The 25,111-nt window shown below is 40.7% G+C and overlaps 1 protein-coding gene across 3 annotated transcripts in view; it reads right to left on the reverse strand.

The window, feature by feature from the left end:
- The window catches only part of bbs9 (Bardet-Biedl syndrome 9), a 425,985-nt gene that overhangs the window by 126,092 nt on the left and 274,782 nt on the right, over positions 1 to 25,111 (reverse strand). For all 3 annotated transcript variants that reach the window (XM_051935893.1, XM_051935892.1, XM_051935891.1), the window contains exon 12: positions 18,244 to 18,294. In XM_051935893.1, coding sequence (XP_051791853.1) covers positions 18,244 to 18,294 — 51 coding nt within the window. The remainder of the gene's footprint in view (positions 1 to 18,243; positions 18,295 to 25,111) is intronic.

Genomic DNA, 25,111 nt, shown 5'->3' on the forward strand with positions numbered 1-25,111 from the left:
GGTGAAGCGGGTGAGACGCTAGGGTAAAGAAGCACAGAGCTCTTAATTGTATTTTAAAGGACTGCTTCCAGCATTGTTTTAACCTTGGTTTTAAAAGATTGTTTTTGTAATGATTATTAAACCTCCACATTTCTTTTATGGATTATTTGAAGAAATTGAATGCACTGCACTTTATTTGAACACTCTTTTGTTGTGATTGTTTGTAAATAAAAGCGCTTTGCACTTTTTCATCATCCCCTTGCTATGTTGTTGCCTCACTGTCTAGCTCATCGGTAGCATTACCAACAGTGATGGGTTCAAGGGCTCCCGAACGGCAGATGGGAGCATGGAGCCGAACCCGCCTTGTCACAGAGCCGCTTCTTGAAAGGTACCGTACGTAGCTCCATCTATAGTTAGAACATCTCTATACAACAATCTAAAACAATCTACTTACAAAAGTCGGAATTTCCTGAGCCAATGTAGCAGGTGGCATTGTTTTCAAGAATCTCCTGATTTCTGGCCATTGTGGATTGCACGTCTGTGGTATAGCGGATCCACAGCTCATGTCAAAGGCCACTTTTAAAATAAATAATCGCCGCACTCGCGGCTTAGAAAGGGGGTGTGGTAGTGTGGCGGAAGCAGTTCCCGGGGGAGTTTGTGATGCAGGCGGTCCTTGCTTAAGTGCACAGGTGAGGAGTCGTCCGCATCCACAATTGTTCCCGGGAGCTGCTGATTTGCCACAGCTGATCCACGTCCCCATAATATTAAATAGAAGCGCGAGGCGGCTAGCGTGGGAAAGAAAGAGAACAGAGAGAACAGGAAATAATGGGAGGTTGCAGGAGAAGGCAGGAAGCAGCAGGAGAAAGCTGGTGCAGTTGAGCGAGCGAGCGAGCACAGGCTCGCGTGCAGCTGAGCAGGGAGTCTGGGTGTTTGGCCAGCACCCAAGGAGCAGTTGATTGTGGTTGCTCCCGCTGAACATTTAGTGAAGAGCGGGAGTGACCGGAAGAAGGACGGCTGGCAGCGTAACGCCAAGAAGGCAGCGGGAGTCAGGACTTGGGATATGGTTTCCCCAGCGTGAGCGCCCTGGTTGTTGGGGATCCCAAGTTGCTGTTTGGTGGAGCCTACCGGAGCCAGGGATTGGTGAGGCGAACCGAACAGCAGAAGCAGGAAGAGCAGGTCAGCTGCAGCTAGGGTGACTCCCCTGGTGTATTGCCTGGATGGGAGAAACAGATGAGTCGGCAGTCAGTAGTAAGAATACACCGGGCTTTACTTTTAAAGGACAGCTTCCAACCATTGTTTTAATCTCATTGTTTTTAAAGGATTTTTCTGTGGTGTTTTTAACCTCCACCTTTTCACTAGTTTTTGCACCATCCCCTTGTTCCATTGTTGTGCCTCACTGCAGAGCTCATCGGTAACATTCCCAACGGTGACGGGTTCAAGGGTTCCTGGAAGCAAGATGGGAGCGTGGAGCAGAACCTGCATCGTCACAACGTCATTGTAATAAATAAATCTGGCCAACCAATAGTTCTGGATATTGCCATTGCATCATGATATAATTGTTGCAATGCTCTTGGACCACCTTGATATGATGATGGTAATATTACTGCTTTACCTATTTTGAATTTGTCTGAACTATTGATATTTGAATTTTGAACGTGATCAATGAGACCTTGCATATGTACCGTTCTAAGTTTTGCTTGATTCGATTTAATAAAGAAAAGACAATTAGCTTCGACTTTTAGATACGCATTAATAATGTAATGTTGCGTTAGATGTTGAGATAACAGAAGTGGGTTAAATACATTGGAACATATCGCTAATTTTGCCCCGAAATATTGTGTTGGTGTTATTTGTTTTTCTGAATTTGTGTGTTTTATATTGTATGACCATGATGTTTCTCCATCTGGGAAAAGCAAAGGAAAGAGTAATGGATCGTAATGTGGTGAATTATTAGACAGAAATGTCGATTCATGTTTTGCTTTTGGATAAACATGAATATCTACTCTGTTTTTGATATTTCCGTCTTTCAAAACTATTATCGCTGATAATTTGTCACATGTTGGTTTATTATATATGCGCGCGTGGTCTTTCTGATTCATATAGAAATCCAAGAAAACTTATTTGTCTGTCTTTTGCAGATAAATTTAGTGTGAAGTGCGATACTTTTGGATGTATGGATTTGTATCCATTATTGGCTGTATAATTTCTGATACATTTGATCGTTTAACTCTTTCGATTCTATGTTGTATCGCTTCTCTGTGATCATAAATATAGACCTGACTGAATTGTGGTTTCTTCAAAATTAAACTTGTTATTGCTTTAATTGTTGCTGGACCACAGATTTTCATAGCGTATGGTCCATTCTTGTGTAAATCTACGTTTTGAGCAGTGAATGAAGAAAATGCGAAAAGATTATAGTAGACTCGGATATATTGCCTGTAGTGTTTGTGGATTTCACTTTCCCCAAACATCAAATCTTTTAATTCTCTTGGATATGCCTCCACATTGTGTATAAACATTACTTTTCCCTGATGGCAACATGAATTGGACGATCGACAAGTCTCTGACTTAAACTTCAAAGCCTTACAATATTTACATACTTCTGACATATCACCTATGTCCATATATTTGATCTCTATTCGCCTTTCCATTATTTCTCAGTGTAATAATTTCTCTTTGTTTGCGCTAATGCGATCTTTACTTTCTTTTTTTTGACACTTGTTTTTTTCTGCTTTCATATTCTGTATCTTGCTCTGCATGTGTATTGCGCCTACATTTTATTTGAGTCTTTTGAATTCCATTGTTTTCATTATCTCTAACCTGCTCTGCATGTGTTTGGCCCCCTTGTTTTTTAACACTAGAATTACCAGAGCCTACGAAAAAACTCGTATATCCGGCCCACCTTAAATCGCTTCTTAAATCCGTTCACACCTCTCCGCCAGCATCCTTTGTCCTCTAAATGTGCTGATAAAAGACAAGCTGCCAGCAGCCGGCTATTCCATCCCCCCACCGACTTAGAACGTGAGCGAAGTTTTCCCAGCTCACGCCTTGATTGATTATGTGGGAGTGAAGTGGAGTTTTAAAGTGGAAATAAGATCATTATTCTAAAGTAATCTATGTAAACACATTGTTAAAACGGAAACTTTTTCATATTTTAGTAATAAATGTTACAAAATGTAGTAGGCATAAACTATAGAATATATAAAGCCCGAGTTCCAAAGATCAAATAAACACTTTCACAAAAGCTTCAAGAATGATTCAACAGCTTCTGTGGCGTAGCGCGTTAAGATTTGCCTCTTAGCACAGAGCAGTTTTTCCTTGCCTCACAGACCTGAGTTCGATTCCCTGCTGGGGATGAAGTGTTGCTTTTTTTTTTCTTTTCTTTTAAACCTCAAACGGACATAAAATTTATACATTGATATGCACTGTCAGTTACTGAGATCGTTATATTTTCATGTGGGATGCTCCTTTTCAAATATTTTTTTTAACAATTGAGACTGCAATTAACAGGAACAACTGTCCTTATAACTTATTTTTAAGATCCATAACACACAGACAGACAGAGCACTGCGTAATAGAGAGACAGACAGGCAGAGAAGTCACTAGATATATAAATAAACAGGGAAGCCACGTGTACTGAAAGAAAAAAAGAACGTGCGTTGTCCTTGCTGCACTGAATAAGCGCAGGCGCTCTAACATCACCCCTCCCCCCATCTGACTGCGCTTATTCAGTGCAGCAAGGACAACGCACGTTCTTTTTTTCTTTCAGTACACGTGGCTTCCCTGTTTATTTATATATCTAGTGACTTCTCTGCCTGTCTGTCTCTCTATTACGCAGTGCTCTGTCTGTCTGTGTGTTATGGATCTTAAAAATAAGTTATAAGGACAGTTGTTCCTGTTAATTGCAGTCTCAATTGTTAAAAAAATATTTGAAAAGGAGCATCCCACATGAAAATATAACGATCTCAGTAACTGACAGTGCATACCAATGTATAAATTTTATGTCCGTTTGAGGTTTAAAAGAAAAGAAAAAAAAAAGCAACACTTCATCCCCAGCGGGGAATCGAACTCAGGTCTGTGAGGCAAGGAAAAACTGCTCTGTGCTAAGAGGCAAATCTTAACGCGCTACGCCACAGAAGCTGTTGAATCATTCTTGAAGCTTTTGTGAAAGTGTTTATTTGATCTTTGGAACTCGGGCTTTATATATTCTATAGTTTATGCCTACTACATTTTGTAACATTTATTACTAAAATATGAAAAAGTTTCCGTTTTAACAATGTGTTTACATAGATTACTTTAGAATAATGATCTTATTTCCACTGTAAAACTCCACTTCACTCCCACATAATCAATCAAGGCGTGAGCTGGGAAAACTTCGCTCACGTTCTAAGTCGGTGGGGGGATGGAATAGCCGGCTGCTGGCAGCTTGTCTTTTATCAGCACATTTAGATGACAAAGGATGCTGGCGGAGAGGTGTGAACGGATTTAAGAAGCGATTTAAGGTGGGCCGGATATACGAGTTTTTTCATAGGCTCTGGTAATTCTAGTGTTAACCTCTTTATGACGTTTTACTTTGTTTCCTACTCTTTGTCTTTTATTTCTGACCTTGCTTTGTCCTGCTTTTTGTTTTTGCACTACTGCAATCATTACTATCTTTTTTTTTTTATACTTTCCAATTTTCTTGCTTTCATATTCTTTAACTTTCTCTGCATTTGTATCGCGCCGTTTTTTTTGAGCCTTTCGAATTCCACTGCTTTCATAATCTCTAACCTGCTCTGCAGGTGTATCGCGCCATCGTTTTTGAACATCTATATGAAGTTCTACTTTGTCTTTTACTCTTTATCTTTTATTCCTGAGCCTGACTGGACCTGCTTTTTTCAATTCCACTTGTTCCGGGCTGATTATTACTTTCCTTATTTTCTGAATTTGCACCTAGATTATTCTTTTTCTTTTTTGCATTTTTTCTTTTCAACGCTTTTGGGGCTCTTTTCTCTGCGCTGCTCTTTCTTCTTTGCTTAGTATTCAACGTTTCATCTATAACGTATTGTCCTTATACACTTTATATGTGCTGAAAGCCCTGGATCTGTGTCTGCTAAAAGCCTTTACACAACTGAGTGCTTTGCTGCCGTGGTCTTCTTTGATATTGGTTTTAAGTAGGGAGTGTCTTGCAAGAATCTCATGTTCTACGTCCCCGGGAGATGGTCCTAGGTCAATCTCTTGACACAAAGTCTCATGTTTAAGGTCCCCGCAAGACACTCCGTGGCCAATCTCTTTGGTCTTTTAAGTGTCTTCCGTGAAGATCACATCTCGTCTACCTAGTCTCTCCCTTCCAGGATTTTTTTTATAATATATATCTATATAGTCACAAACGCACGATTAGGAAACAACTAAAGGGCCCGAATAAAAGTAATTCCATGCCTGACCAGGGGGCAGCGAAATGCACAGATTCTCTCAATTCTTTACAGACCATTCTCGGGAAATCCCGCCCGGTTCTGGGGCAGCCGATGACGTTACTTCCGGTTCCAGTGCTGCCGACGACGTCACTTCTGGTTCCGGCCCTGAGGACATCACCTCCTCTACTTGCATTTAAAGGCCGTCATTTTAAGGCAGCAAGTCAGTTCTGTTCTAGACTCATACCTGTGAAAATGTCTGAGGAGAGGGCTGTCCTCCCCCAATGAGGCTAAGGTCCCAGGGAATGGTGGGGCATCCCCAGACCAGCAGGTGGGTTATTTACAGGCGTGGAAACTGGACCCTGGAAAATCTACCCAGGAGCAGGCTAATGCTCTTTGGGAAACGGTGGCAGAATGGCTAAAGCCCTTTGAATGTTCCACCTTTAAAATTGTCCAAAAGGTCGCCTGCTTTATTCTCATGAGTAACCTTCCCAACGATATCACCCAGCCGGTATGAGAAGAATTTTCTAATATGGACGAGCTCATCTGGCTCGTCGAAACATCTAAGACAGCCTCGCAATCTGGGAGAGCAAAATTGTCCTTTAGTGGACACTGTAGAGATTATGTCCCTACCTATCTGCCTCCTCAACATAAACTGGAGTTTCCACGGGAGTCCCCTGGTCCGCAACTCACCTGGGGCCTCATGTATAAACGGTGCGTACGCACAGAAATGTTGCGTACTCCTGTTTCCACGCTCAAATTGCGATGTATAAAACCTAAACTTGGCGTAAAGCCACGCACATTTACACGGTAACTCATTCCTTGGCGTACGCAATTTATCCGCCCGGTTTTGCAGACTGGCGGCACCCAGTGTCAAAGCTGTGTTACTGTTCCTGTGTGGTTACTCTTTCTAAGAACCACATCCACGGCGGCGGCTTTATCAAATACACTGAAATTAACCGCATATCGTTCATAAATTTAATGCATCTGATTGTAATTAACCTGTAACAATAAAATGGTCCACAGAATGGTCAAACTACTGTTCCTGTGTGCTCATCCTTTCTTTCTTAGCTCCACATTCCTGACGCGGCTTGATAAATACACTGAAATTAACTGCATATTGTTTATTAGTGTAATGCATTTGATTGTAATTAACCTGCAGCAATATAATGGGCCAGGGAATAGCCATAGTATTCCAAATACCAGAACTGCTTTAGCGTTGTTACGCTCACTGCATCTTGTTCTTCTTTTTGCTGTTCCCGTTAAGGGTTGCCACAGCAGATCATCTTTTTCCATATTACTCTCACTGCACCACTCGGAGTATTTATATCACTGTATCTGAGTGTGAATCACAGCAGCAGCTGATGGGAAAGAGAATTATCGGTATATAGTTTCAAGTACACACTACCTCAACCACGGCAAAAAGCGTCAAAGCCTTTCCTGTATGGACCTCGCGTTTCAGAAACAGTTTCATCCCAAGAACTATAAACGCACTCAATCACCTCACTGTAAACTTGCACTACAGTTATAATATTGCACAACCTGCGCTACTTTATAAAGCGCGTATGATGGCAATATCATTTTTAAGATGAAATGCAGCAAAATGTGTTGCTTATAGTATACAGATAAAACTTTAACTTCATTTAAATAATCTGTATTGCTAATAATTAAACATGTGAGGACACGGTGCCACAGCGTATAGCTAGTTCAAGGATAGCTCCTGCCTTGCGCTGTATTCTTGCTGGTGCTGACACGACACTGGAAGGATTGACGAATAGAATAATTAAACATGTACTACGAAGATATTTCAATGTTCCTTAAAAGTTTTGAAGAATCGGCGTTCTAAGCTTACAAATGGCTTAACGTCTATTACAGAGCTGATTGTGTGGCGATTGGAGAAAGAAAAGTATGGACAGGAATTGGAGGTTAGTACGTTTGAAAGAGACAGTACTTCTGTAATAAATTATTTCATCGAAGGTCGCACATGGCGCAGCAAGCCTCTTGCGTGAGCTATGAACAATCACTGCGCCACCGTGTTCCCATGTTTAATAACATGCTTTCATTCCGATCATCATGAAAATGATATCACGTATACATCTCAGTATTTTAATTATTCAGAGAGCTGTAATATCTCGAATGTAATGCATTCTGTGTCCTGTCGGAGAAAGAGAAAGAACGGAAGCACGTAGTGATTCACACACATAGAGCACACAGAAGATCAAACACAGAAAAAAGCATTTAACATGCTACTTGAGAAACTAGTAAAATAAACGATTTTAAGATGAAGTTTATAATGTTCTACTTTAATGGCAAAATAAACTACATGATTAAAGTGGAAATTTCGAGATTAAAGTTGACATTTCGTGCTTTTTTCCCACTGTGTGCCTATGTTTTTTGTTTGTACCCTAATACGCTTTCATATGACACTCAGACGGTGGGCTACAACTCGCCTTTTCACAGCGACTTTGATATGTGATTTCTTTTTTATTTCGGGCACTGTGCGACTTTGTGAATTTGATCTTTCGAGTTTTTCCGACACTCTGTCACTCGATCAACTGTCTTTTGTTGATTATACCACTGTTTAAACCAACAAATAGTATGTTTTTCCTTTGCCTCCACTTGGTATTCGCTGAAATCCTTCTATTTTCCCCCGTGCTTTTCCCATTGTCTTTTCACAGAAGGCTATTTATATTGATTTGCATATTCAAAGAGGCGTAATTCTGGGAGGAGTTGGGGCGGGACAGAAGGCGCGTGCACGTGCGTTACTTTTCACGCAAATCGGGATTTATGTAGTGGAAGAACGTGAAAGTATGCGTGCGCACAGATTCCTGCATCTGGATTTTTCTGTGCGTACGCACAATCCCGCTTTTGTGCTTACGCCATGTTATAGTGTGAGTTCTACGCACGGCGTTATACATGAGGCCCCAGGGAACAAAGTGGAATGTGAGTGGAGAAGGGGAGGTGGATTGTGTGCACTTTCAAACCCCCTGTCAATGGCCCATATGGGAATTGTAATCCTCAAAGGATTTAAAGTAGAAGCCCTCTTCAATTCTGGCAGCAACATCTACATTGTTGATCGCTGCTATGTACTGCCGCTAAAGTGGATAAAAATAAAGACCAGTATAACTTGTGTACACGGAGATGTCCAACACTATAAAACCGCCTGATGTTTCATAAGCCAGGGAGGATCGCTGAAAAAGATCCTTGTAGCGGTCCTCCCAGATCCACCTGTTGCTGTGATTCTCAGGCGGGACTGGTCCAATAGTAAAAGCAGTGTAGTACTGAACACTCCCAGACCTAGTTTAGGCCTAGTAACAGACGGGAATAATACATCTCAGGTTGTCTCCACGCCGTGTAATCAGCCAGCAGAGAGAGATGTTGGGGGCCAAGAGGCGGATGGGAAGGTCCCTGGTCTGTCACAGGCCATTATGGCATCAGACCACACCTCAACGAATCGGGATGATTCCCTGCCCCTTGAGATCAGACCAGATCCTCTCTCAAAAATAAGTTTTCAATTTAGAGAAACACTGGCCTTGTTTAAAAGGGAGCAATAGAATGATGACTCCCTAAAAATTTGCGAAAAATGCAGTAGTGCTTGTCAACGGCCAACGCACACATCAGCCCATGCCACAGGGCCCCCACTTTGTTAAAGAAAATTATTTTTTATATCAGGTCGGCGAGCATAATGGGAGGTATGGAAGTTGTTGCTATTTCCACGAACTTTCTGGTGGCAGGTCTGTGAGTTAGCACACACCCATCTCCTAGGAGGCCATCTGGACACCGAGAAGACATTAGAACGTATCAAGCTCCGATTTTATTGGCCAGGAATTAATGAGGAGGTTCACCATATTTGTATCTCTTTCCCAGAGTGTCAATTGCAGGAAATTTCTAGAAGGGTCCGTGCTCCTCTCATTCCACCCCCCCCTTAATTGATGTCCCGTTTGAGAGAATAGGGGTCGATATAGTTGATATTATGGAGGAAATAAGTATATATTAGTCCTCGTAGATTATGTGACTCGATATCCAGAAGCTGTTCCGTTGTGCTCAGCTACTTCCAAAGCTATTGCCGGGAACTGGTAGGGGTCTTTGTGCGAGATGGCATCCCGAAGGAAGTCCTTACGGATCAAGGGACGCCATTTACCTCGGAGACGTTCAGGGAAACGGCCAAGTTACTTAAAGTAAAACACTTAAAGACTGTGGTGAATCATCCTCAAACCAACAGTCTAGTTGAGAGATTTAATCAGACTCTCAAACAGATGCTTTGCAAGGTGGTCAGCGGGGACAGGAGGAATTGGGATCAACTCCTCCCCCTTGTTCTCTTTGCCTACAGGGAAATCCCTCAAGTCTCGACGGGGTTCTTGCCCTTTGAATTATTACATGGATGACAACCCCGGGGTATATTGGATATTTTAAAAGAAGGTTGGGAAGGAGAGTCTCTTCCCTCAACTAATATATTAGAATATATCGTGCTGTTACGAGATAGATTTGGGAAAATTCAACCTATGTTAAAAAGTCACATGAAGGAGGGAGGCACAAGCAGCACAGGCCCGTTATTATGACTGTGGGACGACTCTACGGAAGTTCCAGCCGGGGGATCGTGTCATGGTGTTGGTTCCCACCTCCCATTCTAAACTACTAGCACATTGGCAAGGACCATACGAAGTTAAGGAGAGGAAAGGGCTCGTCGACTACTTGGTGAAACAGCCCAATCGTCGGCCGAGTGAGTGGATCTATCACGTGAATTTACTCACACCATGGAAGGAAAGGGATCCCGATCCCTCCTCAGGCCAGCCCCGCTCATTCTTTGCTCAGACCAACATACTTAACTTTGGGTCAGACTTAAACACAAGACAGAGACAAGAGCTCAAAGCCAGTTATCTCATCTGTTCCGGAGGTTTTGGACGAAAAACCCGGAAGGATCTCTCTGATCAGCCACTACATTGTGACGAACCCGGGGTTATAGTCTGAGAGCGCCCCATTGTCTTCCCAAGACAAAGAAGGCTGAAGTGGAGCTTGAAATCAAGTGAATTCTGGACCTAGGAATATTTGAGGAAAGTTATGGTCCCTGGTCCAGTCCAATTGTCTTGGTTAGTAAGACAACTAAAGGGCCTCAATAAAAGGAATTCCATGGCTGACCAGGGAGCGGCGAAGTGCACGGATTCTCTCTCTGTCAATTCCTGCCTTATATATATATACATATATACACATATACACATCTTCCCCGTAAATCCCCACAGGCCGAACATAGTCCTGAGCACAAATATACCAAATAAAACACACAACAAAGCACTCTTTTCTTCCTGTACCACTCCTCTCAGGCAACCTCATCCTCCTCCTCCCAATTCTGGCTCCTCGAGTGCTGGGTGCAGGCCCCTTTTATAGTCTACCCGGAAGTGCTCCAGATGCTTGATTGCTGAGTTCCAGCTGCACTTCCGGGTGTGGTGAAAACACTGCCCGCAAGGGCTCAGGAGTTCCAGCTGCAGCACCCAAAAGGGCTCCCCCCAACTTCAATTCCCATGAAGCCCTGCGGGAAACCATGGCACCGCTCCAACCCGGGTGGGGGGGTCTCATCTAGTGTCCAGGGGGAGGTATTGCATCATCCATGGCTGCTCCCCCTGAGCATATACCGAAGGGGTGTCCCGGCCGGTCATGAACCCTGGCTGTCCACCACAATACATATTATATATATATATATATATATATATATATATATATATATACACATATACACATTGGGGCAAAAAAGTATTTAGTCAGCCACCAATTGTGCAAGGTCTCCCACTTAAAAAGATGAGAGAGGCCTGTAATTTTCATAATAATAATAATAATAATTTTTTGCATTTATATAGCGCTTTTCTCACTACTCAAAGCGCTCAGCAATTGCAGGTTAAGGGCCTTGCTTAAGGGCCCAACAGAGCAGAGTCCCTATTGGCATTTACGGGATTCGAACCGGCAACCTTCCGATTGCCAGTGCAGATCTCTAGCCTCAGAGCCACCACTCCGCCCTTTTCATAGGTATACCTCAACTATGAGAGACAAATTGAGAAAAAAAATCCAGAAAATCACATTGTCTGATTTTTGAAGAATTTATTTGCAAATTATGGTGGAAAAAAAGTATTTGGTCAATAACAAAAGTTCATCTCAATACTTTGTTTTATACCCTTTGTTGGCAATGACAGAGGTCAAACGTTTTCTGTAAGTCTTCACAAGGTTTTCACACACTGTTGCTGGTATTTTGGCCCATTCCTCCATGCAGACCTCCTCTAGAGCAGTGATGTTTTGGGGCTGTCGCTGGGCAACATGGACTTTCAACTCCCTCCAAAGATTTTCTATGAGGTTGAGATCTGGAGACTGGTCTTGTATGTCTTGTATGTCTTCCATTTTCTAATAATTGCTCCCACAGTTGATTTCTTCATACCAAGCTGCTTACCTATTGCAGATTCAGTCTTCCCAGCCTGGTGCAGGTCTACAATTTTGTTTCTGGTGTCCTTTGACAGCTCTTTGGTCTTGGCCATAGTGGAGTTTGGAGTGTGACTGTTCGAGGTTGTGGACAGGTGTCTTTTATATTGATAATGAGTTCAAACAGGTGCCATTAATACAGGTAATGAGTGGAGGACAGAGGAGCCTCTTATTGAAGAAGTTATAGGTCTGTGAGAGCCAGAAATATTGCTTGTTTGTAGGTGAACAAATACTTATTATCCACCATAATTTGTAAATAAATTCTTTAAAAATCAGACAATGTGATTTTCTGGATTTTTTTTTCTCATTTTGTCTCTCATAGTTGAGGTATACCTATGATGAAAATTACAGGCCTCTCTCATCTTTTTAATTGGGAGAACTTGCACAATTGCTGGCTGACTAAATACTTTTTTGCCCCACTGTATATATATATATATATATATATTGTGATGGACGGCCGGCAACTTATCCTAGCCGACACATTCAGGCAGCTAGATGGCATCTTCCCTGCAGCATACAAGTGCCCAGGATTCCCGCAGGGCACCACTGGAGATGGAGTTCGATTTCACTGCCCTGTTGGGGACCCTGGGGGCCACCGTGGAACGTTGCAGGAAGATAAGGGGATTTTCATTTCCTGTATAGCCCGAAGTACTCCCAGGTCACGGGGATGAAAAACTGAAGTACTTCCAGGCTGAAGAAAAATATAACTCTTTATCAAGGACTAGTTAAAGGACTGTGGGAAACCCAGCAGGCGAGCTGGAGTTGGGAGGAAGTGTGATGGAGCTGCTGGGTGGAGAGGAGGATTTATTGTTGATTATTTGTATGATTATTGATTATTATTGTGTATTGTGGAGGTGGAGGTGCTTTGTGCACATTATTATAATTATTAAAATTATTACAGGGACTTTTACCTGGTGTTGGGACGTGTTGTCTGTGGGTTTTACGGGGCAACAGTGACCCCTAGTGTCACAATATATATATTATATATATATACACAGAGTATATATATAATTCTCTAAGCCGCCGCCAGAGCGGCACGACACCCATGAAAGCATGCAGGAAGGAGCCACGCCCACACCCATGAAAGCACAGAGGAAGGAGCCACGCCCACCAACTCTAAGACCATTGGATAAGACGAAAACTTGCAGAGCCACGGCCACCAACTCGGACATGACGCCACGGAAAACACGCCGTCATTTCTGTTTGTCTGTGCTACAGTCCACATGCAGCTCTGAACCACGTTGACTTTTCGGTTACGACGCACGACCGCGTGCAACATCACAAACTGTTTTACACACTACATACAGCAATTAGCATCCGCGACAAACATGCGTCTTCTTAGATGGTCCTGCAGGAACACGGAAAACATTTCCCCACCCACCAAAGCAGGACCATGTAAGAAGAGGCATGTTTGTCGCGGATGTGAATTGCTGAATGCAGCGTCTAAAACAGTTTGCGAGGGGTATCCCATGGGATCCTTAAAACAATCCTTTAAAACTGAGGTTAAAACACAATGAAGGAAGCAGTCTTTAAAAACCAATAAGCCCTGTGCCTCTGTTTCATTAGCATCTCACCTGCTTCATCGATGCAGGCCCTGCAACAGTCAAGATGCTCTCTCAGCAGCTGACCTTCTCTGTGCCTGACTCCACTATAGGCTGCAACAAAATTATGAAAGTAAAGGGCGCATTTGTTTCACACAAGCTGTGTGTGTGGGTGGGTTGGTGTTAGTTAGTTAATTAGTTACTCGAAGGATTTCAAGATTTAATATGCACAAGCGGTAACACTGCAAAAGCAGCCCAAACCAGAAAACACGGCTGGCAAAAGGTGGCCGACAAATTAAACGTGTGTGCATTGTACTTACTGAAAGCAGCGTTACGGATTTTGCAAATGTTCATTTTTTTCCCTCTGCTTAAAAAACATTTAAAAAACGGCGTGATTATGCGGCGTATACTACGCCGCAGGTTGGTATGCAGCGTGTAAAACAGTTTGTTTGTCGCGGATAATTTGTCTTGTACTATTACACGAAGACAATTCAAAGTATTCAAAGCGCTATCCACACAAGGAGGAACCGGGAAGCGAAACCACACTCTTCCACAGTCTCCTTACTGCAAAGCAGCAGCACTACTACAGCGCCACAAGGCAGTTAAAGAACACACCGGGCTCGATTTTGTTTTCACTTCTGTTTACAGAGATCGGGTCGTAGATAGCATTGTTGCAATGTTACTTTTCTTGGTGGCTTATTACATTACGGATGTTTCACAAGTTCATTTTGTCCCCTGTGCTTAAAAGACATTAAAAAAGTGTTTCTCAACTGTGACTCCGGAACATTTCAGTACGCAAGCTATATTAAGCGTCAACAACGAAGACTCGCTACACCTTAATCTACAAGTGCTGACACTTAGCCCTACCGACGAAGTAACTTTCACCAGCGTGGCCTTCTTCGTCATGGACAATCCCGCTTTCAGTCACGGACAATTATATGTTGCTCTGTCCAGAGGTCTATCTTTTCATTCACTCACAGTGGTATCCACAAACCCATCCCATTTGGACAACTGTGTCGTTAAGGAAGTGTTCACCCATCAATACATAATTATGCGGCGTATGGTACGCCGCGGGCTGGCTAGTATATATATATATATATATATATATATATATATATATATATATATATATATATATATATATATATATATATATATATATATATATACATACACAGTGATCCCTCGCTATATCGCGCTTCGCCTTTCGCGGCTTCACTCCATCGCGGATTTTATATGTAAGCATATTTAAATATATATCGCAGATTTTTTGCTGGTTCGCGGATTTCTGCGGACAATGGGTCTTTTAATTTCTGGTACATACTTCCTCAGTTGGTTTGCCCAGTTGATTTCATACAAGGGACGCTATTGGCAGATGGCTGAGAAGCTAGATTGCTTACTTTTCTCTCTCTCTTGCGTGGACTATCTGTGATCCTGACGTAGGGGGATTGAGCAGGGGGGCTGTTCGCACACCTAGACGATACGGATGCTCGTCTAAAAATGCTGAAAGATTATCTTCACGTTGCTATCTTTTGTGCAGCTGCTTCCTGAAACGACATGCTGCACAGTGCTTCGCATACTTAAAAGCTCGAAGGGCACGTATTGATTTTTGACTGAAAAACAAACTCTCTCTCTCTCCCTGCTCCTGACGGAGGGGGTGTGAGCTGCCGCCTTCAACAGCTTTGTGCCGCGGTGCTTCGCATACTTAAAAGCAAACAGCCCTATTGATTTGTTTGCTTTTCTCTATCTATGTGACATTCTGTGCTCCTGACAAGCACTCCTTTGAAGAGGAAGATATGTTTGCATTCTTTTAATTGAGAGATGGAACTGTCATCTCTGTCTTGTCATGGAGCACAGTTTAAACTTTTGAAAAAGAGACAAATGTTTGTTTGCAGTGTTTGAATAACGTTTCTGTCTCTCTACAACCTCCTGTGTTTCTGCGCAAATCTGTGACCCAAGCATGACAATATAAAAATAACCATATAAACATATGGTTTCTACTTCGCGGATTTTCTTATTTCGCGGGTGGCTCTGGAACGCAACCCCCGCGATGGAGGAGGGATTACTGTATATATATATATATATATATATATATATATATATATATATATATATATATATATATATATACACACAGACACATGGTCCCCCCAATTCAGTGCAGCATAATGTTTGGGACATAGCAATGGTAGGTATATTAATGCAGCCATATTTACCACTTGGTTGCATATCCTCTGCATGCAATTACTGCTTGAAGTTGGCAATTCATAGATATCACAAGGTGCTGAGTATCTTCTCTGGTGATGGTTTGCCAAGCCCGTAATACAGCCATCTTCAGGTTCTGCTTGTCTTCTGGGCTTGTTAAGTTACGTTTTCTCTTTATTTTATGGAAGGCGTGCTCAAATGGATTTAAATTGTGTGACTTGCTTGGCCATTCAAGAATTTTCCATTTTTTAGCTTTGAAAAACTCCTTTGTTGCCTTACCAGTATGTTTGGGATCATTACCAGATGCAAAGACTAAGATTGTTAAGTTTAGCTTTGATATGGTAAATTTTGAGCAAATCTGGCAAAGTCTAAGGTGGATAGACTACGATAAGCTTTTAAGTGTGGAGACAGTCAAGGAGCAGTGTAACAGTTTTAAAAACACTTTACGTGTAATGCAGGACAGGTACATACCTACATTTGGAATTAGTAGGAAATTTAAAAACACTACCCAATGGGTTAATAACGAGTTGATAAGGAAGCTGCAAAGGAAGGTGCATAAGGTGTATAAGATTAATAACTCCAATGTGAATTGTAGGGCATAAGAGAATATGAGGGCAACCATTAAGAAGGATTTTAGGGAGGCTAAAAGGCAGTTAGACAGGAACATAGCAGATAAGACAAAAGACGTCTCAAAGAGATTCTTTCAGTATTTTAATAGTAAAGAAACAGTCAAGGAGGATGTATAGTTCATCAAGAATAGTAAAGGAGAATTAAAAAAATACAGACAGTAAAATAGCAAATGAGGAATGTGAGAAAGTAGATAGCCGTCTAGGCCAAAAAGAAGACACCTTTGATTTCAGTCTGTAACAGCAAGGCGCTGTCAGATCTAAACACTAGCATGTCGAATTGCTTGCATAATGAAGTGACTCTAGCTGCAGGTGAAAGTCCTATTTTACTTTATGGTGCCAAGCAGAGTGCAGCAGTCTATTAGCTGGCGAAAGTGCTGTGTAGAAGCGGTCTGTTGCTACGGTCCTGCCTTTGTCCAGTCTGATAGTGGTCATGGGACATCAGCTCTTTGATTGCCAGTACAACAAATGGTTCTGAGCAGGTATCAGCCACAGCGCTGCTCTTGTGAAAAGAATAGAGATAAATGAAATCAACTCAGAGAGGGAGAGGCAAGCTTGTTGTACCACGTGAACATCACTGAGAGAATAAAACTGAACAATAAAAAAAAACCAAGTGCTAACTTTTACAAGTAGCCAAAATTTACACCAGGTGTTACAGACTCAAATCAAAGTATGTTTTTACTATATTGTAGAAATAATAATAATAACAGCAGCTTCTCACTACTCAAAACGCAGAGCGGCCAGTCTCGAACCCGGGACCTTCAGGTTATAAAGTAGCAGTTCTTATCTCTGCACCATTCAAAGTATATGTGTAAACTCCCTGTCGATTGACATTTGAGCTTCAGTGTTTAACTCATTGACAGCCATACATAAATCAAATGCTTTTTTTTTCCTTTGGTTATATTCTTGAATAAAAGCGCACATGTTTATTTGATATTTGGACTAAAGTCTTCACACATTATAAACTGCATGTCATTATTAGTAAAACATGGAAAAAGTTTCTGCTTTAGGTATGTGTTCAACATTTCTTGCATTTCTCACATTTCCTTTCATCCTACACTTACCCAGATCTTTGTAGACATGGAACACACATGAAATGCATGTATTCCAAATAATGATAGACTGTATTATTTACCCTATACAACTCCAGGAACCTCACACGCAGATAAGGAGCCTTGGCTTGTAGGAGAGCTTTTTGCCACAGCTGAGCTCTGTCAAGTCAGGGGATGGGACAGCAGGCTGCTTGCTGCTTGTGATGATTGACATATTTACAAAACAAAAGACGCTGATGGAGAGGTGTGAAAGGAGTTAAGGTGGGCCGGGATTACAAGGTTTTTTGTAGGCTTCAGGAATTCTAGTGTTAACTAGGCCAAACTAACATGCAATACAATAAAGAAGTTACTCTTGTTCCACAGACATAAAAAGTGGTCCAATGAGATTAATTCCTACAGAATATCTGTTAAATATTGTTGTTTGTGATGTGTGTCAAATTTGATAGTAAATTTAACTAGTGTACTTACAACTTGGTCAACTAGGTAACATTTAAATTCAATCTAAATGTGGAATATTTGTCTTCTTGAATTGCTGATTGGGTTAAATGACAATAATTAACATATACCTTTAACAGCTTTGTATACATTAATATAAATTAAAGTAATAAAGGGGGTGTGCAATTACAAAGATCTAACAATCAACTTGCATTGTCTGCTTTGGCACTCTTGGAACACCATCTAAAATAGGTGACTTTGAAGGGAGCATGTTTTCAGGGGGCAACAACAGTTTTGGCACAAGATGATAACTGACTTATAAGCTGGTTCTGAATCCCAAGAGCTACACAAACTCCTACTCAAAGAAACAAGGCAACAGCAGTCCCTATTCAGGCCCTATCAGCTAAAGGATTTTTGGCAACTGGCACTTTTCAAAGAAAGATGGCTAACCCCTCTCAGGACTTTTTTTTTCACCCATTTCTTATGAGTGTTATGCCACATGTGTGCATTTGATGTGGTCCAGAATAGAAATAAATGGAAGTATAGAACAACATACCTTTACTGTGATAGAGGGTGACTTTTCACTCCCTATTTTACTGTAGGCAGCCTGATGGAAAGAAGAAAGAGACAGTTAATATGAAGTCAAGAGACTTTTTCTCTCCACTTTGTCCTAGGTCTGCCTCTGGATATTTTCTTTAATTTTTATTGATTTTATTGAAATCACACAACATTCCATACAAATACATCAATTTTACAAGAATAGGATTGAAAACAAATCAACCCTCACCCCTGAATGCATGGCCAGCAGAATAAAATTTAAATCTAGTAAAAATAATCAAATAGATAGAGTAATAAGTGAATATAGATAAATGGAGAAGACAAAAAAAGGGAGAGAATCTGCTTCCTCAGTGCTTTAAAAGCTTTTTCTAAAATGTTATTGATTAGATCCTGCCAGGTTTGGAAAAATTTCTGCACAGATCCTCTAAGTGAGAATTTTATTTTTTTCAATTTCAAATAATATATAACATCAGTTACCCATTGACTTAAAAGGGAGACTTAGGATTCTTCCAGTTGAGCAAGATAGGTCTACGTGCCAATAGTGTAGTAAAGGCAATTACAGTTTGTTTGTCCTTCTCCACTTTAAGCACCTCTGGAAGTACACCAAACACAGCTGTTAGTGGATTAGGAGGAATTGTGACACCAAGGCTGTCTGAAAGGCATTTAAAAATCTTGGTCCAAAATGACGTTAGTTTGGTGCAGGCCCAGAACATGTGACCCAGTGAGGCTGGAACTTGATTGCAGCATTTGCAGGTTGGATCTTGCCCTGGAAACATTTTGGATAATTTTAAGTGAGACAGATGTGCTCGATATATAATTTTTAGTTGAATAATTGTATGCTTTGCACATATGGAGCTCGAGTGAATTCTCTGCATTGCTACCTTCCACTCCTTTTCTGATATGTTGAGGGAGAGATCCTTTTCCCATTGTCCTCTTGGTTCTTTGAAAGGGAGGGACTGTAAAATGGTTTTATATATTGCAGAGATTCTGTCTAAGTCCTTGAAACTGATGAGCATTTTTTCCAGCATTGAGGGAGGTAGGAGATGAGGGAAATTGGGCAGGTTCTGTTTAACAAAGTTTCTAATTTGAAAATAGTGAAAGAAATGTGTTGCTGGAAAGTTAAATTTAGAATGTAATTGTTCATAGGATGCAAAGATGTTGTCTATGTACAGATCTCTAAGTGATTTAAACCCAAATGTTTTCCAGACATTAAAAACTGTATATGTTTGGGATGGTTGAAAAAGGTGGTTCTCGTGCAGTGGTGCCACCAATAAAAGATTCTCTATCTTAAAATGTTTCCTACATTGGTTCTATATTCTGAGTGAGTGAAGCACTATTGGGTTATTAGTATATTGGTGATAATTTGCATTTATTGGGGCACAAAGCAAGGAATATAAATATAAACTGCAGGATTCTATTTCTATTGCAGACCAAGCCCGCATATGTTCATCTATTTGTGTCAATGTCCAGGTTTTTATATGTTGTATGTTTGCTGCCCAGTAGTAAAATTGAAAGTTAGGCAGAGCCATGCCACCTTCTGCCTTTGGCCTTTGTAGGGTCGCTCTTTGGATATGTGGATGTTTTGAATTCAAAATAAATGTGGTTATGGGTTGAATCTAATTTCTTAAAGAACGATTTATTGATGTATATTGGAATATTGCCTTGCACCCTGTGTTGGCTGGGATTGGCACCAGCAGACACCTGTGATGCTGTAGTTAGGATATAGCGGGTTGGATAATGGATGGATGGATGGTTGGATGGATATTGGAATATTTTGAAATAAAAAGAGAAGCTTAGGGAGGATATTCATCTTAACAATGTTAATTCTTCCAGCTAAAGTGAGATGAAGGGTTGACCATCTATGCAAGTCTTGCTTGATTTTTTCCAAACAGACAGCAAAATTTTGTTGATAAAGAGCTTTATGTTTACTTGTGATGTTTACCTCTAGATATTTGAACTGATCTGCAATGATAAAAGGGAAGGTGTCCAATCTAACATTGTGTGCTTGAGAATTCACTGCAAAGAGCACACTTTTAGTCAAATTAATTCTGAGACCAGAAATCTTTTGGAATTCTGTTAGTGCTGTTAGGACTGTAGACACAGTATTTTGTGGGTCTGATATATACAGTACCATATCATCTGCATATAAAGAAATTTTCTGTTCAAGTCCTTCTCTGATAATCCCCTTTATCTCATAAGCATTTCGAAAGTGAACTGCCAGTGGCTCAATGGCAATTGCAAAAAGTAGTGGTGACACGGGGCATCCTTGTCTGGTACCACATTCTAGTTTAAAGTAGTCTGAATTAATGTTGTTAATACAAATTGAAGCTTCTGTATTGGTATACAGTAGTTTAATCCATGCACAAATGTTTGGGCCAAACCCAAATTTCTCCAATGTAGTGAAAATGTAGTTCCATTCAATCATATCAAATGCCTTTTCTTCATCCAAGGATAATAAAATCTCTGGGATATTTGACTTTGCGGGTGAGTATATTACATTAAACAGGTGTCAAAGATTGGACGCTAAATGTCGGCCTTCAATAAATCCAGTTTGATCATGTGATATTACTGAAGGCAGCACTTTCTTCATCCTTCTAGCTAGGACTTTAGAGAGTATTTTAACATCATTATTCAGAAGTGAAATTGGTCTGTATGATGCACATTGTAATATATCCTTATTTTGTTTAGGAAAGACAGTGATTGATGCTTGACGAAAAGTTTGAGGTACAATTTTATTGTCTCTAGCTTCTGTTAATGTTGCTAATAGAAGGGGAGCTAGCTGAGTGGAGAACTTCTTATAAAATTCGGCAGGGTAGCCATCGGGGCCTGCTGCTTTCCCACTCTGAAGTGACTTTATGGCATCTAGTAATTCTGGTAGCGCTAGAGGTTTATCCATTTCCTCTGCACTAAGAGTATCTATTTGTGGTATCTGTAATGCATCCAGAAATTAATTAGATTGTGTCTTAAACTCAGTAGAATATAAGGGTTTATAGTAGTCTCTAAATGTGTGCATTATATTTTTATGGTCAATGATTATGTCTCCGTTTGTGTTGGTAATTGTTGGGATTGCATTGCGAACTTCTTGCTTGTGGATTTGTTGAGCTAAGAGCTTATTAGCTTTCTCTCCATGTTCGTAGTAATGATGTCTTGATTTAAAAATGAGTTGTTCAGTTTCTTTAGCTGTTAAGAGGTTGAGCTCTGAATGCAGAGCCAGCCTTTTCCTATGAAGAGCCTCACTTGGACACCTGGCGTGTTCTTCATCTATTCTAGTAATTTTGTTGGTTAGCTTTGATACCTGCTTGCTTTCCAGTTTATTTCTGTGGGAAAGATATGAGATAATCTGTCCTCTTAGGAAGGCCTTCGGGGTTTCCCAGAGTGTCCCTGCAGAAACCTCTGAGGATATCTTTGTCTCTAGAAAAAAACTGATTTGTTTTGATATAAATTCTGTAAAGTTCTTATCTATAATAATAAAAGGCAAAGCCCTCACTGACTGACTGACTGACTCACTCATCACTAATTCTCCAACTTCCCGTGTAGGTGGAAGGCTGAAATTTGGCAGGCTCATTCCTTACAGCTTACTTACAAAAGTTAGGCAGGTTTCATTTCGAAATTCAAAGCGTAATGGTCATAACTGGAACATATTTTTTGTCCATACACTGTAATGGAGGAGGTGGAGTCACGTATCGCGTCATCACGCCTCCTACGTAATCACGTGAACTAAAAACAAGGCTATAATAATAAAAGGCAAAGCCCTCACTGACTGACTGACTGACTCACTCATCACTAATTCTCCAACTTCCCGTGTAGGTGGAAGGCTGAAATTTGGCAGGCTCATTCCTTACAGCTTACTTACAAAAGTTAGGCAGGTTTCATTTCGAAATTCAAAGCGTAATGGTCATAACTGGAACATATTTTTTGTCCATACACTGTAATGGAGGAGGCGGAGTCACGTATCGCGTCATCACGCCTCCTACGTAATCACGTGAACTAAAAACAAGGAAGACATTTACAGCACGAGTCACACGCGGGAACGAAGGTAAATGACGTTAATTTTTGACTGTCTTTTAATACTGTGTAAGCATACATATTAACATGTGCAATTAAACGTGTGCATTTACGAGGTGATTTCTCAGGCTTAAAAGCTCACCTTTTATCAAACGCGGGAACAAAGGTAACTGACGTTGTTCACTGTCTTTTAATACTGTGTAACCATACATATTAACACATGTCCAATTAAACGTGTGCATTTACGTGGTGATTTCTCAGGCTTAAAAGCTCGCCTTTTACTAAAAAGGTAAATGCAAAACTATTTTCAATCAGTTTATTGAAACGCTCCCGTTAAGGATTGCAATAACATATTCGCGAGATAAAAGAACGAAGTAGGGGGAAATGGAGGAACAGCCGCAAACAGCGAAGAGCAAAAAATTAATTAAACAATTGAGAACGGAGCGAGTTAAGCATACAAGCATGTTCATAAGGGAAACAAAGCACGGTGTAAAACGTAATTTAAAATTAAGTTTATAGAAACGCTCCCGCTGCGGATTGCAATAACATATTCGCGACATAAAAGTTTAATGAGAAGACACGAGGTATAAACGAACCACACGCCGTGGCGCAACGTTAGGGGCAACAGTTTCAACCATTCTATGATCTGCTTCTTGCAACTGAAAGACGGCACATGGCGGATGTTAGCCGACTTGCTGACCGCAACGTTAGGGGCTTCAACTATGGCGCTGACGCCACATCTCAGTGCCAACACTTTGCAGACTCTACTTAAAACACACGCCCTCCTCACTGGACAGTTAAAAACACCAATCAAACTAACGATGACATCAAGTATTACCCAATCAAAAGTAGGAAAGGAGGCATCTTCATAAAATGCGTGTGGGATGATTTGCATGAGACGCTGCTTTAAAAAAAAAATGATAAAAAAAATACGGGATAAATCCCGTCCAGTATTGATTCAAAACGGGACGCGCAATTTCATTCTCAAACGCGGCACGATTCCGTATTTTAAAGGACGGGTGGCAACCCTACAGTGCCAGGTAACCACCCATACAATCAGATTGTGATTCAGACTAGGAATGCAATGAACGTAATTACCCCGATCTACATACAAGGCGAAAGTCTTGCAACATTCAAAGATGATGGTTTGGGATAAGTACACCATACAACATAAAACAGCTTATGAAGCCTTGAACCGAAAAAAGCAAGATCTCAGAGATCGTAAAAAAAAAAAATAGGAGGTAATGTCGTTTTACTCGCTGTACATTTTACTCAAACATTACCAGTTATTCCACGAGGGAGACCAGCAGATGAACTCAACGCGTGTTTAAAATTCATGCTTCTCCCACGCTCGGTTATGTGTCGCGTGTTCTCGGGTAGGTGCACCAAAAAATGTATACATTTAAGCATGTAATGGGCAAACAAAAAATGAGGTATACCCGAAGGCACTGCAGTAGTACTTAATGTAACTTTACTTCTTAAATGTTAATGTTTTACTGTTTAATAATTTATACGCTTCTTATATGTTGTTCAAATTCTTTTATCAAAATACCACTGACAGCGCAATGCACGATAACATGGAGTGAATACACCATACCCATCCGCCCACGGCTGCCCTGCTGTGCGCAGATAGGAGTTGATTCTACAATAAAATAAAATAAAGATAAAAAGAGTAAAACAATCATCACCCATAAAGCGTGTGTGTGTGTATATATGTGTATATATATATGTTGATATGTCGATCTGTATATGTGTATATATATATATATATATATATATATATATATATATATATATATATATATGTAGATATGTATATATATGTGTATATGTATATATATGTTTATATGTGTGTGTGTGTATTTTATATATATAAAACACAGCAACACTCATAACAATGACAACACAATTACATTGACAATCATGTTACGTTATTTTTAAAATGTTTCCTTTTTTTTTCATAACCTCTTTAACACACTACTTCTCCGCTGCGAAGCGCGGGTATTTTGCTAGTCTATACTAATAAAAGGCAAAGCACTCACTGATTGACTGACTGACTCATCACTAATTCTCCAACTTCCCGTGTAGGTAGAAGTCTGAAATTTGGCAGGCTCATTCCTTACAGCTTACTTACAAAAGTTAGGCAGGTTTTATTTCGAAATTCTACGCGTAATGGTCATAACTGGAACCTGTTTGACTGACTCACTCATCACTAATTCTCCAACTTCCCGTGTAGGTAGAAGTCTGAAATTTGGCAGGCTCATTCCTTACAGCTTACTTACAAAAGTTAGGCAGGTTTTATTTCGAAATTCTGCGCATAATGGTCATAACTGGAACCTGTTTGACTGACTCACTCATCACTAATTCTCCAACTTCCCGTGTAGGTAGAAGTCTGAAATTTGGCAGGCTCATTCCTTACAGCTTACTTACAAAAGTTAGGCAGGTTTTATTTCGAAATTCTACGCGTAATGGTCATAACTGGAACCTGTTTGACTGACTCACTCATCACTAATTCTCCAACTTCCCGTGTAGGTAGAAGTCTGAAATTTGGCAGGCTCATTCCTTACAGCTTACTTACAAAAGTTAGGCAGGTTTTATTTCGAAATTCTACGCGTAATGGTCATAACTGGAACCTGTTTGACTGACTCAATCATCACTAATTCTCCAACTTCCCGTGTAGGTAGAAGGCTGAAATTTGGCAGGCTCATTCCTTACAGCTTACTTACAAAAGTTAGGCAGGTTTCATTTCGAAATTCTACGTGTAATGGTCATAACTGGAACCTGTTTTTTGTCCATATACTCTAATGGAGGAGGCGGGAACGAAGATAAATGACGTTAATTGTTGACTGTTTTTTAATACT

The sequence above is a fragment of the Erpetoichthys calabaricus genome, chromosome 13, assembly GCF_900747795.2.
Source record: "Erpetoichthys calabaricus chromosome 13, fErpCal1.3, whole genome shotgun sequence".
Taxonomy (NCBI): domain Eukaryota; kingdom Metazoa; phylum Chordata; class Cladistia; order Polypteriformes; family Polypteridae; genus Erpetoichthys; species Erpetoichthys calabaricus.